This window comes from Pleurodeles waltl, chromosome 5 (genome assembly GCF_031143425.1).
Source record: "Pleurodeles waltl isolate 20211129_DDA chromosome 5, aPleWal1.hap1.20221129, whole genome shotgun sequence".
In the NCBI taxonomy this organism is placed as follows: Eukaryota; Metazoa; Chordata; class Amphibia; order Caudata; family Salamandridae; genus Pleurodeles; species Pleurodeles waltl.
Window position 1 is genome coordinate 850,087,672 of NC_090444.1, and position 15,120 is coordinate 850,102,791.

Below are 15,120 nucleotides of genomic sequence, written 5' to 3' on the forward strand. Positions count from 1 at the left end.
CAGCTCCAGAGCTGGGAATTTTTTCGGTCCCGAAAATACAGCCTGTTTTGGCTCCGAGGCAGGACATCGAGGTTTCGACTCTGAAGAGTGTGGACGCCGGCTCGGTTCGGATATGGAGCTTTTGGTAGATTTGCTCGACTCCAGTATCAAAATTGGTGTGGCCTTTTTCGGTGCCGAACTCGAAGGACGGTCGCCGATTATTTTCTTTCGGGTCGAACCATGGCTCTCTGGCAGTGGTGCATCCAAGGCCTTTGATTTTTTTTTTTTTTAAGGAGTGGGCGTAGGGGCAGTCGAACTCACGTGCTGGACCCGCAGTGATGAGTTTGCTATCATCCTCCGAGTCTTCTTCGGAGTCAGTGTCCTGAATGGAAACTGCCATCTAGGCCTGTTCTTCCTCAAAGTTGTCAATGTGTTCTGTAGTCTTCAATGCCATTTCCAGTTTTCTGACTCTCAGGTCACACAGTATTTTCCTGGATCGGAACGACCAACAGGCTTCACAGTCTTCTTCTCGGTGGTAGGGAGAGAGACACAGATTACATACCACGTGTTGGTCTGTGTACGGAAATTTTGCGTGGCAGAGGACAGAATCGCAGTGGTAGGCCTGTACTATCGGTTCGACTACAGAACGAAACTGGATCGAAACAATACCGACAGTCAAAGAAAGTTCTATAGAGTTTCCGAATCGAAAATCTCGGAGCGAGAGAAAACATGTCCGAACCAGACAGCGGAAAGAAAACAATCTAACAAAGGATTCGATGCCCATGCGCACTATGACCGAGAGGAGGAGTCACTCGATCCCGTGACTCCAGAAAAGACTTCTTAAAAGAAAAAAAAAGAAAAAAACTTGTAACACTCCGAGCCCAACACTAGATGGCGGAAGCTATGCATACCATGTGTATCTGCAGCTACACATGCCATTGAACATCAAAAAACCTTTAACTGCTAACAATGTAAATTAATTCCTACAATGGCTATACTTTCCACTAGTCTTGTTCGTTTATTTATATATCCAACTTTCAGTCTGCTAATTGTGAACCTAAATATTTCAATGCAATTTCTTTTGGGTGTACTGTGTTATTTTACAGCACTTCTCATGTGTTTTCTCACCTGGTCCGTGCTTCAAACAAAACAAACTGATATGTAAATACTCAAGGATCTAGATCTCAATTCCAGCAACCACTCCTCCTATAGACTGCTCAGTCGGGACTCCAAAAGTCATTTTCTAACATGATAGGTTTCTAGAGTTACGATGTGGTGTTCAGTGCATTAGAAAAAAGCAACCTTTAGTGTGGTGACTCATGATATAGTATGAAAACGCAATATTAGTTTTGCACATTATAAAAATCCCAAGATGCAAGTTTGATGTTTGCAGTTACTTACACATGCGATGCAGAACTCAGTGTGGTTTTCCTTTTCAAGCCCATATTTCTCAAGAGCAGCAATGACAGCTAAGTCTGCTGTGTCAGTAGTAGACAACAAGATTGTCTTGTATGGTATGTTTGGTTTTAGGCTGTCTGCATAAATCCTCAGCGTTCCTCCTTGAAGAAAAAGAAAACAGAACCTCATTTAATACTGACGATTATATAGGGGTCCCATACCCAGCCACCATAGTTGAACAGATGTATCTATATATTGTCAACCACAATTAGGTCACAGAAGTTTATCCAGTGGTGTGATACAACTATGGTGACCTATTCCAGCCACTGCACTCAATTATTTATATTGGATGGGTACAGGATCCATACACCACATATTGCCGCATATGTTAACTGAATTAAAGGAAAGTTTTTAACTTCGGCGTTCTGAGTGGCATCTTAGACAACTCAAGCTTCGCTCTCACTGTTTACCTGATGTCGCTCGCAACACCTCGGTAAAAATCATCCCTGTTAATGACAGCCGCCCATTTATAATTCAATATATTTATAGTCTTCCCACCAACAAAGTCATCAAATCTGCAGCAGTTTAGGAAATCGTACAGTATGGATATCTTACAAGACAGTCCCCAGAATAAAACAATAACTCTGCAAAGCCAGTTTAAAGTTTTTCTTTCCCCAGTCCTGTTGATTAAGTTTAAGCGAGAAGGTATGTTTTAACTTAAATAAAGCACACTTAAAAAGGTTAGTTAGTGAGCCTAAGTCAGCCAGACATTTTAAATGCTACACTTGAAACTGCAAAGGAGAGGATTCTTGAAATAAAGAATTCTATTTATTTTATATAATAATGGAAAAGGCGATCACAAAACAGCAGTACATAACACATATTGCTATAAAAATATGATCCAAATGAAATTATAATACATCATTCTAATGCTCAATACGTCATAACAAATTAAAAAACAAATTAAGGGTTACAAAAGTACAAATAAATTAATGAACAAGTGAATATGACAATTCTGTAAGGCATCTTGTTCATATTTCCAACCCTGGCTAGTTGACAGGGTGATAATACTAGACATCTGTAATTACAAAGGATAATCATTACCGTGCAGACATTGATAAAATGCTGTAAAAACATAATGGAACAGTCAATATTCAACCACTGATAGGGTACCAAGATAGGATGTAGGTGTCTAACCATGTATTCGATCCCGTCCCTTTATTGTGGAGGTGCTAGTAAGTAGAAACGGGAGTCACAGTATCTGTCTACCAAATGGTATGGCAAAGATTGCGAGGAAGAGATGTTCAAGGAGGCCTGGTGCTGGCAAAGTAGTTATCCAATGTTATAAATGTATAAAGGCCTGAACAGGGGTCTCCTATGAGAGTGCTGCAGGGCAATATTATCAGCACCCCTGAAGTGTGAAATCTAGTTCAACAAAGACTTAAAGGAGGTGGCAGAAGTTTTTTTCCCAGTTATTGAGCACCGATTTGCAGGCCGCAGTTAATCGGATGTCTAGTAATAGCCTGTCGTTAGCCGACCGGATCTGATTATCTAGGAAACCATGAATGAGGAAAGTAAAATCACACTTAAGCCACACGCCAAATAGAGACCAAATAAAGTCATAAACCCAGCCCCAGAAATGAGAGAGCGCACCAATAAAAGAGTAGGTGAAGTTAGGTCCCCGATTTTCTTTTTGCAATTCTAGCAGACTGGGTCTTCCCTGAGTGACATTTTGTGAAGGCGTGAGGGTGTCCAAAACATTCTATGTAGGAGCCAATATTTAGTTTGAGATACAGATTTCCAAAGCACTCCCCAGTCGTCCAGAGATATACTATCGAACTAGTTCCATTCTTTAATAAGTAGGAGTTCAGGTTTGTCATTCTGGGTTTTAGAAGATGAAAGAATTTGGAGATTTAGTGGCTAGACTTGTTAAAGAAGGATATAGGTGTAGGCAGAGAGGGGTCCTCGTGATAGCACCGAGACCTGGTTATGCAGGCTTTAAGTTTAAGGAAATCATGGAGGTCGAGATCCAACAGTTTATACTGGCACTGGATTTCTGTAAAAAGTAAAGGAGACTGTTTCGTACCTAGTTGTTTCAACAAGTGGATGCCCCTGGTGGACCAGGAACACCAATATACAGGTGAGCCATGCATTCTCAATTTAGAGTTATTCCAAAGCAAAGTCAAGTTCGATTGGTTTATTGGGACCTCTAAAATGTGTCTATCCTCATAAGAGTCCACTTTGTTGTTAAAAAATATACATGGCTGGCTGGAAGGGTTTGATCTTGGTAGACAAGGGCATATTGTGATATATATCCTCAAAGATCTCTCTCAACTACAAGCAAAGAATGGGTATAATCTGATAGTCGAGAGAACCATAATGAGCCCTGTCTAACTAGAAATGCAGTTTAATAATTTTTAAAGTCAGACACTTTTACTCCGCCGGGGATTGTGGGAAGCCTTAATTTTTTAATGGATATCCTGGGGCATTCGTTTTGTCATATGAATTTTTCTAACAACTTATCTAAGTTTTGATGGAAGTCTAAGGACAGGGATAATTGCAGCATACATATGAGGTAATTGACTACTGGGGTCACCATCATTTTAAATGTCTATATACGCCCCCTTCAGGTAATGAATTTAGGGTTCCAACCATCCAACAAGTGTTCTATTTTCTTTAGTGTCAATTTTTCATTGGATCAGATTTGAAAGAAACTGTACATCACAAACTCTATGCCTAAGTATTTTAAAAACTGTGGTGGCAAAGTCAATCCTGGGTTATTCAAGAGGTCTCTGGTGCATAAGTTGTTTAACCCCTTGACCTCTGGTTTGTCTTTGTTAAATTTATACTCTGGAACTAGCGCGTAATCCTCTATTGTATTTATTAATGCATTGATGAAGTGATGTGCATTCTCAGTCACAATTATTGGTGTAAGCCGCCACTTTCACGGTAGATCTCTTAAAGGCAATACCAGACAAAGTATTTTGATTGGATGTTTTGGAGCAAAGTTTCCAGGGCCAGGATGAAAAGGGAGGGAGAAAGCTGACAGCCCTGCCTCGTTCCTCTCTCTAAATTGGAGTAAGGGGGCAAGAGGCCACCAGCCCATACTCTAGCGCAGGGGCCACTATGGAGTGCAATCACCGTTCTGATGAAATCTTCTCATAGGTTGAATTTTAGTAGTGTTTCACGGAGAAATGCCCACAAGCCTGTCACAAGCCTTTTCAGCACCTAAAGTTATCGCTACAGTGTCAGAGGAGGTAGATATGACACAAGAGGCAAGTGTTATCACTGGACGTGGTTATTCACGAAGTCTTCCTGGGTCAGACTCCACCTCAGCCACTTTACTGTTAATGGTGTTGATGTCTGATCTTCTGGCGCACAGTTCTAGATGCATCACATCTGTGTTGGACTTTGTAGAATTAGCAAGGTCATGAACTCAAACAAGTTTCTTAAGATTATGTTCATAGTGCTGGTTTTCTCGGAGTTCCCCTTAACTGGCAAGTCTGGGGATTGGTGTGCTGCCTTTGAGTGTATAAGGCTTGTTTTATCATATTTTTTGACCATGGTGCAGCCACTGCAGGTATGGACGAGGATCCTCATCGACCTAAAAGTGGATAAAATACTACATCTGTGTTTCAGCTCGTGGCCCTTTATGGGTGGAACTGAGTGTATAGGCGAAACAAGGGAGTAGTGAGCTGGAACTCGTGACACGCTTCAAGTAGTCACAGTTCCCACACAACAACACTTTTTATATCTGGCGGAATTCGGTCTGCCCACGCACAAGACAGCGCCCCCAGGCGATAATGGAAACGCACACAGGCTAATGAGTAAGGGATCCTTTGATATCAGAGCATGAAAGGGGCAGAGGCAGTGACCTCAGATTCCGTTGCTTGTTTAGGTCGAATTGTCAAAACCCCAAGAGGGCACAAATCAGGGTTATTGGGCACCACAGATCACGAAATGCTAAAGCCTGTGACAGTAGAGATGCTGTGCCTTTCCAGAAAATACATTAATTGAAAAACTTTGCGTGCTGTGACAAAAGTGAACCAGTCACTAATTGTGCATTAAAAGTTCCTGTTGCAGTCAAAATCACTGTGGGAGACTATACTACAAGAATATCACAGAAATCCCCATTAGTGTTGTGAGCTTAGTGTTGTGGGAGCAAAACTGCGTAAAACATCAATGTGTAAAACACATGTGGTGGGCCGCCATCTTAAAGTCAAGCAAGTCTGGATGGGACAGCCATGTTGTCCGTTTCCGACTGCAGTGGGCCGTTGGTACCAAAACATGCACATCAAGGGAGAAGATGGTGCCCCAGGGAGCGGACATTAGGTATAATCAGCGGGTAGGCAGTCGCTAACGCTAAGCAGACTAGCTCGTACCGTTAATCCTTGGTCACCTGACCGCACTCGATCCTGGTGGCCATTTTGAGCCAAGAGAATCACTTGTGCTGGTCGCGAAATTGCAGAGTTAAATTTAGGGATTAACGTCGATCCTACACCTGTCCCGCAGGTGTCCCCCAAGCGCTTTACGTTACTAGAGCTCGATTTGGTGGCCTGAGTACCACCACAGCTCTGATATTCAGTTTGTGATGACAGGAGCAGCCATTCACGGCGCCGTCCAAGCCACGCCCCCCACAAACGACAAACATTGTATGTTATTTATCTTTTGAGTGTTTCTTTAAAAAATAATTTTACAAGTCACTTCAGTTTACAGTAATTTTGCTCTTGCAACCAAGGAAAAGGCCTGAACTATGTGCAAGCTGTTGGTTTTGTCGATGAGTTTTAGCCATGCTGTACAGCGTTTGCCTACTGGCAAGAAACAAGAGGGGGGCGGTGTTTTAGAAGACAGGGAAGCAATGGCAGAGGAGTGGGGAGGAGGTCTAAAGGACAAGTAACGACAGGGCAAGCAACAATAAGGGAGGGGCGGGGCAAGCAGTAATGGGTGAGTGGAGGACAGGGTCAAGGCTCACACACTACATTTTTTGCCAACTCTGGTCTGGGCTGTCTAGGACTCCTGCACTGGAGTTCCAAGAATAATTGCCTAGTGAGAAACTGCATCATTCCCCGTAGCAAGCAATTTAAACAGATCCAGTTTACCTTTAAAAACAACACATGGCCTGTTTTGATTTACACTAGCTTTTGTAAAAGGATCAACTTTGACTCTGCCGTACAGATTTGCAGTCTAATAGTTTCTCAAGAACATGTTTCCCACAAATATGATCTTATGAACAGACATGCAATTATATTTTCTCTGCTTTTTATTGCAATTAAGAAGTGTTCTTAGCTTCCTTAAATTATATGCATGTAGCTTGCACGTATTCATTCAATGAACATTGCTATAATATGTAACACTATTTTCATTCAAATGTATTATATTTATTGAACTCTTTCTTGGCTATTATCATTTTCTTATTAATTTACTCAGGCCACTTCTCTAAGAATTATTGCATTTAATATTCGGTGTAAAATCAATGTTTCATTTAGAACCAGAAGTGACACTTTACGTTTTTCTGGTGGGAGGAGGTGGGGTGAAGGGCAAGTAAAAAGAGGAGGGGGACGGAGCAAACATCTACAGGGCAGGGGGATGAGGTAAGGAACGATGGAGGTGGGAAGGGAATGGGCCAAGCAACAACAGGGAAGGGGGTCTTGGAAAGCAACAGTGGAGTAAGGAGGGGTCAGGGAAGCAACGAGGAGGTGGGAGGACAGATCAAGCAACAACGCAGGTGAGGAGGCAGGTCAAGTAAAAACAGGATGGGGGATGGGGCATGCACAACAACATGGCAAGCAAGGGCAAGAGGTAGGGTAGACAGCCTGCAAACACATGCACTCTCATGGAGTGCCACAAGTAAACATGAAAAAGTACCTCTGATAACACATGAGCTGTATAAAGACACTACATTATACAAGGAAACAGACCTTGGACCATGCTCAGGAGATGTGCACGCTGACTAAGAGAAGCAAGAAAATTAGAGAAACATTAATGCCGACCAATGGTATTCAATGGTCGGGCTCTAAGCCCCCAGTTAGCAAACAAAATTTCTTGCAAGCAACAGCGCAGGAATGGTCTTAAGCCAGACCTAAAAATGAACAGGCAGGAAAGCAACTTGCTTTCAATTTATCTACGCTGAGGGGCCATAATATAATCAGGACCTAGCTAATATGAAGTATTTTTATCAGAGGGACTAGAGTCATGATGATGATCATCATCATAAGTATCATCATCAAGAAGTGCCCTTCACTAAGTTGAGAGGTCTAAAGCAGTGATTCTTAACCTTTTGACTTTGTGGATCCCCCACTTAACCATTACAGGAATCTGGGGATCCTAACTAGATAATTATTTAAATCCAGGTACCCTCAATGGGTCATTACAGGAGGTTTGAGGATTCAGGCCTAAGCAATTAAAAGGATTTGTACCACAAACATACAAAAATCTAAATTTTAATGGGAAGGTTGGAGTTTTTCTCAACTCAAAAAAGGCAACCTAACATTCATACTATATTCTGTTTGATGCGCTTGCACTCTCCCACGAATCAATCTGAGGATACCAACTTCATTTTTAGGCCCCAATTTCTAATTCCTTCACATTCACAGAAGGTTTGAAAATTGCAATTTTAAATTTGACTTTTTTTTATATACGCTTTTTTAACCTGTTAACACTATTTAACTTTCTAAGTGTTTTGGCCCCTCTGAGTAGGCTTCGCAGACTCCTGGGGTCCTCGAGCTACAGGTTAAGAACTGCTGATCTACGGTGTAGAGGCTCCTCGAGGTAATTTATCCAACTCACAATCCTCTTTCTTGCACCAACTCCCTGGTGCTAGTGTTGCAGCCTCAATGCTAGTACATATCCTAGTGACTATCGACAGATTACCACAAATGTTATGATCCCGTAACAGCAATAAAAAGCCTGCTGAGTGGTAGGTGGTACTGTATTCGAAGCCCTCAGAAAATGGCACTCTACTCAATTATTCTTACTGCACAACTCAACTACCAATATGGCTAAACATCATGGGACAGCATTCAGAAAGTTTATCATTTTTGGAGATGATTTCATGGCCTTGAAATTTAGTGTACAGCGCAAGGGATGGAGTGTTGCTTAAGATAAACAGCTAGTCGCTATTGTCAGAAAGGAAACGCCCAAAAGAAAGGAGGGTATGTTACATTTCTACATCAAGTAAGCCCCTGTCCAACAAGAGATATCCGATTCTCTTTCATCCAATGCACCCCAATATACAAACTAACTGTATCAATATGTGCTGCTCCATCTCCGAAGGTCCCAGAACAGCCAACCTGCCTCCATTGTTTACCAACTACTTGGGAATAATGTATCGCACTCATCAGAAGGCCCATAAAGTGATTTAAAGCTCCTTTCAAAACTGGAGCATCTTTGGGCCATTTTACTTGTTCCTTAAAGTACGGGCACTGGGTCACGAGGGACATATGCTCTGGTATTTCATAGGCTGTGATTTGTTCAAAGAAAACCTGCACACGTTCGACATGTGTTTTCCAATTTGTGAAAGAGACTTAAGCAAATATATTGCTACAGCAGACACGCTGCACATTAATAAAAGTCAAAAATAGGTTTTATGTGGACCACAACACCGAAAATGACATTTAAATCCAATAGAGAACCACAAATCATAAAATTCCAGTTCCCTCGCCTTAGTGCTGAACTGCATGCAAGGTCTCTTGGTACAATGGCCTGACAGTAAAAAAAAAAAAAAAAACACAGAATAAGGAGGAGCGGAGCACACCGCTGCACGGCCACAAGGGTAAGTTTATTTTTATTTTAAATGTTATTAATATCTCCCCCCCCCCACCCGCACGCGCCCCACCCCACCCCTTTTTATACCTGCGACTGTCAAACAGGGTATCAATGACAAGCTGTACCAGGAAGTACACCACAGAACACATCTAACATACATAACCAAACACACGTTTCATTGCACCCTAAAAACTATTAAGCTGCACTCTCTCTGAAAAAGATAAGGAACACTCAAATTGTACCCTTTTGTGAACAGTATCCCATCTGAAAGCACCATACAATGGACTTTGAAAACTGTGAGAATGTCAGCTAGGGGTGAGATCATACCAGAGTCAGGTCGGTCGTCTGAGCTCCGAAACTCCTGCATTCTCTGCTCCAGTTTCTTTTGTCTCCGTCTTTTCATTACCACTTCAGGGTTTGATATTGTGCGGGTGAAACTAGTTTCTGGCATATCCTTGTACACTTCTGCTGCAAGACGCGAATTCTCTCTGGGAAAACAAAAGGCGGAGAAAACATGCTTAAATGCTTGCAGTAAATAGCTTTAGACTTCACACAACTGATTTTCAGTCAAACAGAAAATAAACAGGCCCCTTCATTTGTAAAAGGGAATTAAGGCAAAGATATAAAAGGAAGTGTAAAAATCTGGCCTGGTGTGTGGTGGGTACCTAAGGTACCTACATCTTATACCAGTTCCAGGTATCCCCGCTTAGTAAAGTATAGGCAGTGTCTAGAAGCCAGGCTCTCTAGAGGTACCTGTGGACGAGCAGCCAAGGCTTATGTAGGAGACATGCAAAGCTCATGCAATATCATTGTAGTCACACAGCACTTATACACATGAAAGAAACCACAGTGTTAAAAAAATAAAATTATTTTAGTGACACAATAACAAAATTACTAATAAGGCAATACCCTTTTTAGGAGGTAAGTAAACACACTACATGTGTACACTAGTAAACAGAAACAGGCATAGAAAAGGGTTAGAAAACAGTGCAAATAGCAATAATAGTGACCCTAGGGGGAGCCCAAACCATATGCTAAAAAAATGGAATGTGAACACTGGACCCCCACCTAGGTAAGTGGAATGTGTAAAGAGAAGCTGGGGGTACTAGAAAACCACAAAGGTAGGGAACACAATACCCCCCAGCGACCAGGAAAGCAGGAGTAAATCACTGGAATTTCCCCAAACCACCGAAAAGGAAGAAAAGAAGACACCCAGACAAGACTGCAAGACGCCAGCAGTGGATTCCAAGAGAAGAGGACCTATGGAGAAACACAACCAAGCCCAAAGGTTACAGTGGAGTCCACGAGGAGTAGTAGCTACTACCCACTCCGCTGTACTTGCAGGAGTTAGTCGACAGCGATAAAGATCAGTTCAGCACTGCAGCCCTGGAGCCAGAGAAGGGTTATCTGATGGATGCAGATGATGTCTCAGACAGTTGTTGGTGCAGGAAGTCCAACAACAAGCTTTGGCAAAGGCAAATTCATGGTTAGTGGAAAGGTGGTGCTGCCGAGGACCAGCAAGGCTCAGGATGAATCAACCACGGAGGGGGAGTCACAGGGGACCCTCAGCGTCACAAAGAGTCCACAGAAGCAGAGGCAGCACCCACAGGACAGGGGACACAGAAATCGCAGAAGTAGCCCAGGCAGCACTACAGAAAAGGATCACACGCCGCAGGAGAACCATGCAGAAGGCTAAGCGCCACAAGAAGGAGTGCTGGGGACTGGAGCTACACAACACCAGAAGATTCCTTGGAGGAGATGCAAACAAGCCTTGGCAGCTGCAAGAGACTGCGCACAATGGTACTGTCCTGCATGGGAAGGCAAGGGCTTACCTCCACCAAAGTTGGACAGCTGCCGGAGAAACCCAAGAGGACTACTCCGGACCACCACCTGTGATGCAGTATCCACGCAGCTCAAAATGAGGGGAGATCCACGAAGCCGGTCGTCATTGCAGGAGGTGCCTGCAGATGCAGGGGAGTGACTCCTTCACTTCAAGGGAGATTCCTCCTTCTTCTTGTGCATTCTGAAGAGTTGCTGTCTTCTGAGAAAACACACAGCCAGGGAAATGTTGCAAAGCTGGCAGGAGCTGTGGAAACAGTCAGAAGAGTCTTCTTTGTGGATTGCAGCTTTGTCAGTTCCTGGAGGGTCCAGTGGCCAGAAGACGAAGTGGAGGTTGCAGAGTAATCCTGCTGGAGTGTTGCAAGCTAACTCTGAGGACCCATCCAAGAGAGAGACCCTAAATAACCCTGAAAGGGGGATTGGTAGCCTGGCCAGGTAAGCACCAATCAGGAGGGGTCTCTGACATCACCCACCTGGCCACTCAGATGCACCCAGAGTTCTCTGCCAACCTTAGAAACAAAATGGCAGAACCCAGATGCCCTCTGGAGGAGTTCTGAGCACCACCCCTGGGGTGGTGACGGACAGTGGAGTAGTCACTGCCCTTTCCATTGTCCAGTTTCGCACCAGAGCAAGGTCTGGAGGTCCCTGAATCAGTGTGGATTGGTTAAAGCACAGAGGTCACCAAATGTGCCCTTCAAAGAACATCAGTGGCCTGGGAAGTCTACCCTCCCAAGCAAGCACACCTATTTCCAAAGGGAGGGGGTGTTACCTCCATCTGCCGAAGGCAATCCTTTGTTCTGCCTTCCTGGGCTTGATCAGATCAAGCAGCAGGAGGGCAGAAACCTGTCTGAGGGGTGGCAGCAGCTTGGGCAGCTTGGGCTGCCCAGAAAACACTAAGACTGGTGGTAGCAATGGTGGGGGGTCCTCTAAGGAGCTCCCAGAGTGCATGGAATCATACTTCCAATACTTGCAACAGTATTGGGGTATGATTCTGACATGTTTGATATCAAACATGCTCAGGTTCAGAATTACCATTATGTAGCTGGACACAGATAGTGAATTAGGTCCAGTACATGCCTAAAAAGGCGTCCCCGCACTCACTAAGTCCAGGAAAATGGATCTTGAGTTTGTGGGGGCAAGCTCAGACGAAGCCCTTGGAAAAAACTTCACAAATAGGATTTCAGAAAGCAAAGTCCAGTCCTTTCCCTCTTTAAGGTAGAAGCAACAGTGGCAGGCCAGCACACCAAAGCAACAGGCAGATTGGAAGGTCTTCCTCAAGCATCCAGTTCTTCTCCTTCTGCCTTTAAAGTAGGCAAACTTCAAAAGAAAGACTTTGTAGTGCACACGACCCTGCCTCTTCCTTGCCCTAACTCAGTCACACACTAGGGGGTTGGAGACTGTATTCAGAGAGGACAGGCACAGTCTTTTAAAGTGGGAAGGAGGTGTCAGGTCCTCCCTCCCACTTTAGCCCAGGAAGAATCATTAGGAAATGCAGGATACACCTAAGCTCCCTTTGTCTGATCTAGACATGTATTCAGCAGACAGTCAGAGGCACAGAATGGTTAATCAAGAAAATACCCACTCTCTAAAAGTGGCATTTTCAAACTTACAATCTAGAAAATAACTTCACCAAAAGATGTATTTTTAAATTGTGAGTTCAGAGACCCCCAGACTCCACATCATTATCTGCTCCCAATGGGAAACTGCACATAAAAGATATTTAAAAGCCATCCCCCATGCTAACCTATGAGAGGGATAGGCTTTGCAATAGTGAAAAACGACTTTGGCAGTATTTCACAATCAGGACACATTAAAACACATCAGGACATGTCCTACCTTTTAATTACACTGCACCCTGTCCATGGGGCTACATTGGGCTTGCCTTAGGGGTGATGTACATTTAGTATAAGGGAAGGTTTGGGCCTGGCCAGTGTGTACACTTACCAGGTCGAACTGTCAGTTAAAAACTGCACACCCAGACACTGCAATGGCAGGTCTGAGACATGTTTACAGGGCTACTCATGTGGGTGGCACAATCCGTGCTGCAGGCCCACTAGAAGCATTTGATTTACTGGCCAAAGGCACCTCTGGTCTCAGGACTTACTAGTAAATCAAATATGCCAATCATGGGGAATATGCACTTTAGCACTGGTTAGCAGTGGTAAAGTGCCCAGTCCTAAAGCCAACAATAACAGGTCAGAAAAAATAGGATGAAGGAAGCAGAAAGTTTGTCGATGACCCTGCAAAAAGGGCCAGGTCCAACAACTACAACCAATACTATTCCACCAGGCTGAGTACAAATTATTTTCACATACGGGTCGTTAAAGGGGGTACACCAACAGCAAAATCCTAGCCTACAAACGAGATCGGTGAGATTTCATTTAATAAGATACATGCCTGCAGTCTTGAACATGGGGCAATAATAATCCAGCCTGTAACCCTACTGACTTTAATATGAAAAAATGAGGCCTACTGTCAACATCATAACTTTTCAGAATAAACATGATCCCATGTGACTAAAAACGTGCCAACTGCCAACGCTGAGGAGTATCGAGGGGTGCATCCAACAATAATATTCTGTCCTGATGATGACCCTTTTGAATACATTTTAGATGTTGGGTCGAAACGTCGGCATACAATTGTAATGTAGACTGGACATTGAAAAATGTCAGTTGATTTTAAACACCTGTATTAGGAGTGTTCTATAGGAGACTACAAGATTTTTAGCCACATTTGTTTTTATTGCCTTGTAAATAGCACTGATGCATTTTATTGACACGTGACTCACTTGCACTGCGTCATCGCTGTTTGGGAGCACCTGATATAGTAAGTTACTTCAGTTGTTCAATTTAAATATATTTTTACTAATAAAATGCATATAGTAATGAATGAACCTTATTGAGTCAGAGGGTTTTAATGGTATAACCACCGCGGTGGGAGTTGAGGAATACACTTTCCCCCATAGGGCATTGTTTGTTGTTACATTAAAACCTTCATCAAGCCAGCAACCATAATTCGTACATTTATAAATGTACAACTGTGTACAAAGTTACAGTTGGTAAAAACAATAACCAGTTCCACTCAAATCAGTTTAAAACGGACAGGGTCAGTGAAAACTTCTATCTCCAGACAACCGTTATCTATGCACATGACATCAACAGCCTCTCCTATGCCAATGAGACATACTCATAGTCTCCCTCTTGGACAAGACCCCAACACAAGAAACAAGCGTGCATGACCAAAGTCGCTAACTAGATGAAAGCCAACGCAAATCTCAACACAGACAAGACAGAAGTAGTGATGCTCAGCAAGAACACCTCACCATTGGACTCCCAACTGTGGCTTGCTGAGCCCGAACAGAGAACTGACACCAGATACCTCAGAATAATCATCAACAGAAAACTGGACATGACCAAGCAGCTCAACAGCGTCAATGCATCGTGCTTCCGCACCATAAAGATGCTGAATACGACCTTCAAATGGCTCCCAAGTAAGATTAGAAAAACTGTCACTCACGCCCCCATCCCAGCAAGTTGAACTTCTGGGAACACCCTGTACGGGGGGGGAAATCACACAGCAACTCACTAGAAGAATACAAACCAACAGAAATCAGGAGCCAGACTCATAATTTACATTCCGTACAGAACTCACATAACACAACACCTGAGGGAGCTCCACTGGCTCCCGATACACAAACACACTCAACTGGACCCTCTCACTCTCGGCACTACACAAATCAGGCTCATTTACCTAAACAGTTGCATCTCCTTCCACCAAACACCCAGACACCTCCACACTGCAGGACTCCTACTGGTACACCTCTCATGCATACACAGAGCCAGATAAGGAGAACAGGCGTTCTCTTACATCGCTCCTAATGCGCAGAATGGCTTCCCACTCCACATCAGATCCTCCTCCTCCTCTCTTCTTGAATTCTGCGAGAAGCTAAAGACGTGGCTTTTCAATTAACCAACCTAACATAGGCAGGGCTAGGCACATGCACACCTGCCCAATGCCAGGATACCCTTGCCGGTGATAGTGCATTTTACAGATAAACATAACTTTTCATAGTGAACCAATCAGGCCTACTGCCTTTAGCGTTGCCTTACACCAGCACAAACTAAAACCTGTTTTTCCTAT

At 43.5% G+C, this 15,120-nt stretch overlaps 1 protein-coding gene across 13 annotated transcripts in view; it reads right to left on the minus strand.

Annotated features, from left to right (window-relative positions):
* Window positions 1–15,120, minus strand: part of AFDN (afadin, adherens junction formation factor) — a 1,710,163-nt gene that overhangs the window by 1,362,214 nt on the left and 332,829 nt on the right. For all 13 annotated transcript variants that reach the window (XM_069234921.1, XM_069234923.1, XM_069234919.1 and 10 more), the window contains exons 5-6: window positions 9,469–9,629; window positions 1,381–1,538 (exon numbers count right to left, since the gene is read on the minus strand). In XM_069234921.1, coding sequence (XP_069091022.1) covers window positions 1,381–1,538; window positions 9,469–9,629 — 319 coding nt within the window. The remainder of the gene's footprint in view (window positions 1–1,380; window positions 1,539–9,468; window positions 9,630–15,120) is intronic.